At 46.2% G+C, this 2,526-nt stretch overlaps 1 protein-coding gene across 1 annotated transcript in view; it reads right to left on the reverse strand.

Moving 5' to 3' along the window:
- LOC110336757 (cationic amino acid transporter 3-like) overlaps positions 1 to 2,526 on the reverse strand; it is a 12,644-nt gene that overhangs the window by 4,947 nt on the left and 5,171 nt on the right. Inside the window, exons 3-4 of the mRNA XM_021219490.1 lie at positions 1,269 to 1,427; positions 259 to 436 (exon numbers count right to left, since the gene is read on the reverse strand). Of these exons, the coding sequence (XP_021075149.1) occupies positions 259 to 436; positions 1,269 to 1,427 (337 nt within the window). The remainder of the gene's footprint in view (positions 1 to 258; positions 437 to 1,268; positions 1,428 to 2,526) is intronic.

A 2,526-nucleotide genomic window follows, 5' to 3' on the forward strand; every position in this document is an offset into this window, starting at 1 on the left:
AAAAAAAAAAAAACTAAAAGAAAAAGAAAGAAACAAAGACAGAAAAGGGAAAGAAAAGGAAAAAAAAAGAAAAGAAACAAGTCTCAAATTTAAAATTAATTTTTTTAAAGAAAACCATTGAAGAGCTATACACAACTTCCACATTGTGGCACTGTTTTGGGCTGCTAGATGCCTCACTTGGGCCCAGTAGCCAGACCCCTACTCTCTGCCAGACCCCTTTCCTGCCCTGAGCTAGCTGTGTCGTTTGGGGCTCCTGACCTGTCAGTGCTGTTGGATTCTGACAGAGCCAGTTTGTAGTCATCCTCTGTGAGCTGCCAATTGTGTAGCTTGCCATTAATGAGGCCGGAGAGGGAGACAAAACACAGCACCAAAAGATTCACTCCTGTGAAAACCCTGGTGACCAGGGCTGACTCTCGTGCTCCCAGGGCCAGGATTCCTGCAGGAAAGGGAATGGAAAGAAGGCAGTAAGAACCCTAACATGGCTGTGGTGGCACACACCTGCAATACCAGGACACAAGTAGTGGAACTAAGAGTTAAATCAACCCAGATACACAAGAAGGGAGACTGTGGGTCAATGTCAAAATCTCAGGCTGGACAGATGGTTCATCAATTAAGAGCACTGGCTGCTCTTGCAGAGGACCAGGGTTTAGTTCCCAGAACCCATATGGTGGCTTTGATACCCCCTTTGCAGGCACCATGGCACCAGGCAGATACTTGGTATACATAAATACATGCAGGCAGGCAAAACACGTACACATAAAGTAAGACCTAATTTTTTTTTTTAAATTTGGTCTTCATACAGAAGAAAGGCTTGCAAGATGGCTTATCAGGTAAAAAAAAGCTTACCAAGAAGCCTGGCAATCTGAGTTCTACCTCCAGGCCCTTACATGATAGAGAAGACCAACTTCCACAATTTGTCCTGTGACCTCCATATGCATGTAACCCACACACATGCACATACAATCAATCAATCAATGTAACTGCAGAAGTAGAAGCTAATTCTACATTAGTGGATCTCAGCAGAAGGTTGGAGAATGGCAGGGTACCGCACACACCTGGCTTGTAACCATGGGGAAAAGGGTACCTCTAACATCCAGTGGCTGAGAGCTAGGCATGCTGTTACTCAGTATTTTACTACAGACCCACAGCCCCCAGTATGGGAAAAACCCCTGTCTCACACTCTGCCCTCTAGTGCCTTGGATTTTACATCTTCCACCAGTTCCAATCCTCCCACCACACACTCACCACCCCTCTCCAGCCTGTCTCACCAGTAAGGACTATCACCAGACCAAGCGCAAAAAAGTCTGGATACTTGGCCAGAAAGCTGGGCACTTGGATAGGGAAAGTCGTCTGCATGGCTTGGGAGATATGGTTCCCTATGAGGCCATCAAAAGCTGCACTCCAGGCCCGAGCCACACTGGCTGCACCTGCAAGAGGAAGAGGAACCTTCATTTACAAGCAGAAAGTGAACCCTTAGAATACATACAAGAAGAGAAAGAAACATATCTAATCTCAATCTCTGCTGTGAAGAGCAGGGATGAAAAATAGCACACAAGATATAAAATCTCTCTGTTCCACTCCATCCAGAGACCACCCCACCTAGGGATCCATCCCATCTGCAGACACCAAACCCTGATACTATTGCTGATGCAAAGAAGAGCTTGCTGTTAAGAGCCTGGTATGGCTGTTCCCTGAGAGGCTCTACCAGCACCTGACCAGTACAGATGCAGATATTCATATCCAACCATCAGACTGAGCCCGGGGACCCCTGAGCTAGGGGAAGAACTGAAAGAGCTGAAGGGAATTACAATCCCATAGGAAGAACGGTATCAACTAAGTGGACCACTCAGAGCTCTCAGGAACTAAACCACCAACCAAAGAGTACACATGGAGGGACCCATGGCTCCAGATACATATGTAGCAGAGGATGGCCTTATCTGACATCAGTGGGAGGGGAGGCCCTTGGTCCTGTGGAGGCTTGATGACCCAGGGTAGGGGGATGCTAGAACAGTGAGGCAGGAGTGGGTGAGTGGGTAGAGGAGTTCCCTCGTAGTGGCAAAGGGGAGGGGGAGAGGGGAGATGGGATGGGGGGCTTGTGGAAGGGGGATATCATTTGAGATGTAAACAAATGACTAATAAAAAACTGAATTAAATAAATAAATAAAAAGATATATACTCTCACAAGAGTTTCTTGAGATAGGCATTTAGCTCTGTGGCAGAGTACTTGGCTCACATGCACAAGGCCCTAGGTTTGAGCCCAGGCACTGCAAGAACAAACAAAATGGTAGTCTAGGAATTTTTCAAAAATGTAGCAGATGAACAAACACTCCAAATGATGAAGAGTCTATAAAACTAATCTCCCTGAAATATACAAGGAATTCCTAGCCAGCCGGCCTTTAATCCCAGCACTCAGGAGGAACAAACAAGGGAGTCTATACCATGAGTTCCGGGACAGCCAGGGCTACACAGAGAAACCCTTGTCTTCGACACTCACAAAAAAAAAAAAAAAAAAAAGAAGGAAGGAAG

The sequence above is a fragment of the Mus pahari genome, chromosome 19 (genome assembly GCF_900095145.1).
Source record: "Mus pahari chromosome 19, PAHARI_EIJ_v1.1, whole genome shotgun sequence".
In the NCBI taxonomy this organism is placed as follows: domain Eukaryota; kingdom Metazoa; phylum Chordata; class Mammalia; order Rodentia; family Muridae; genus Mus; species Mus pahari.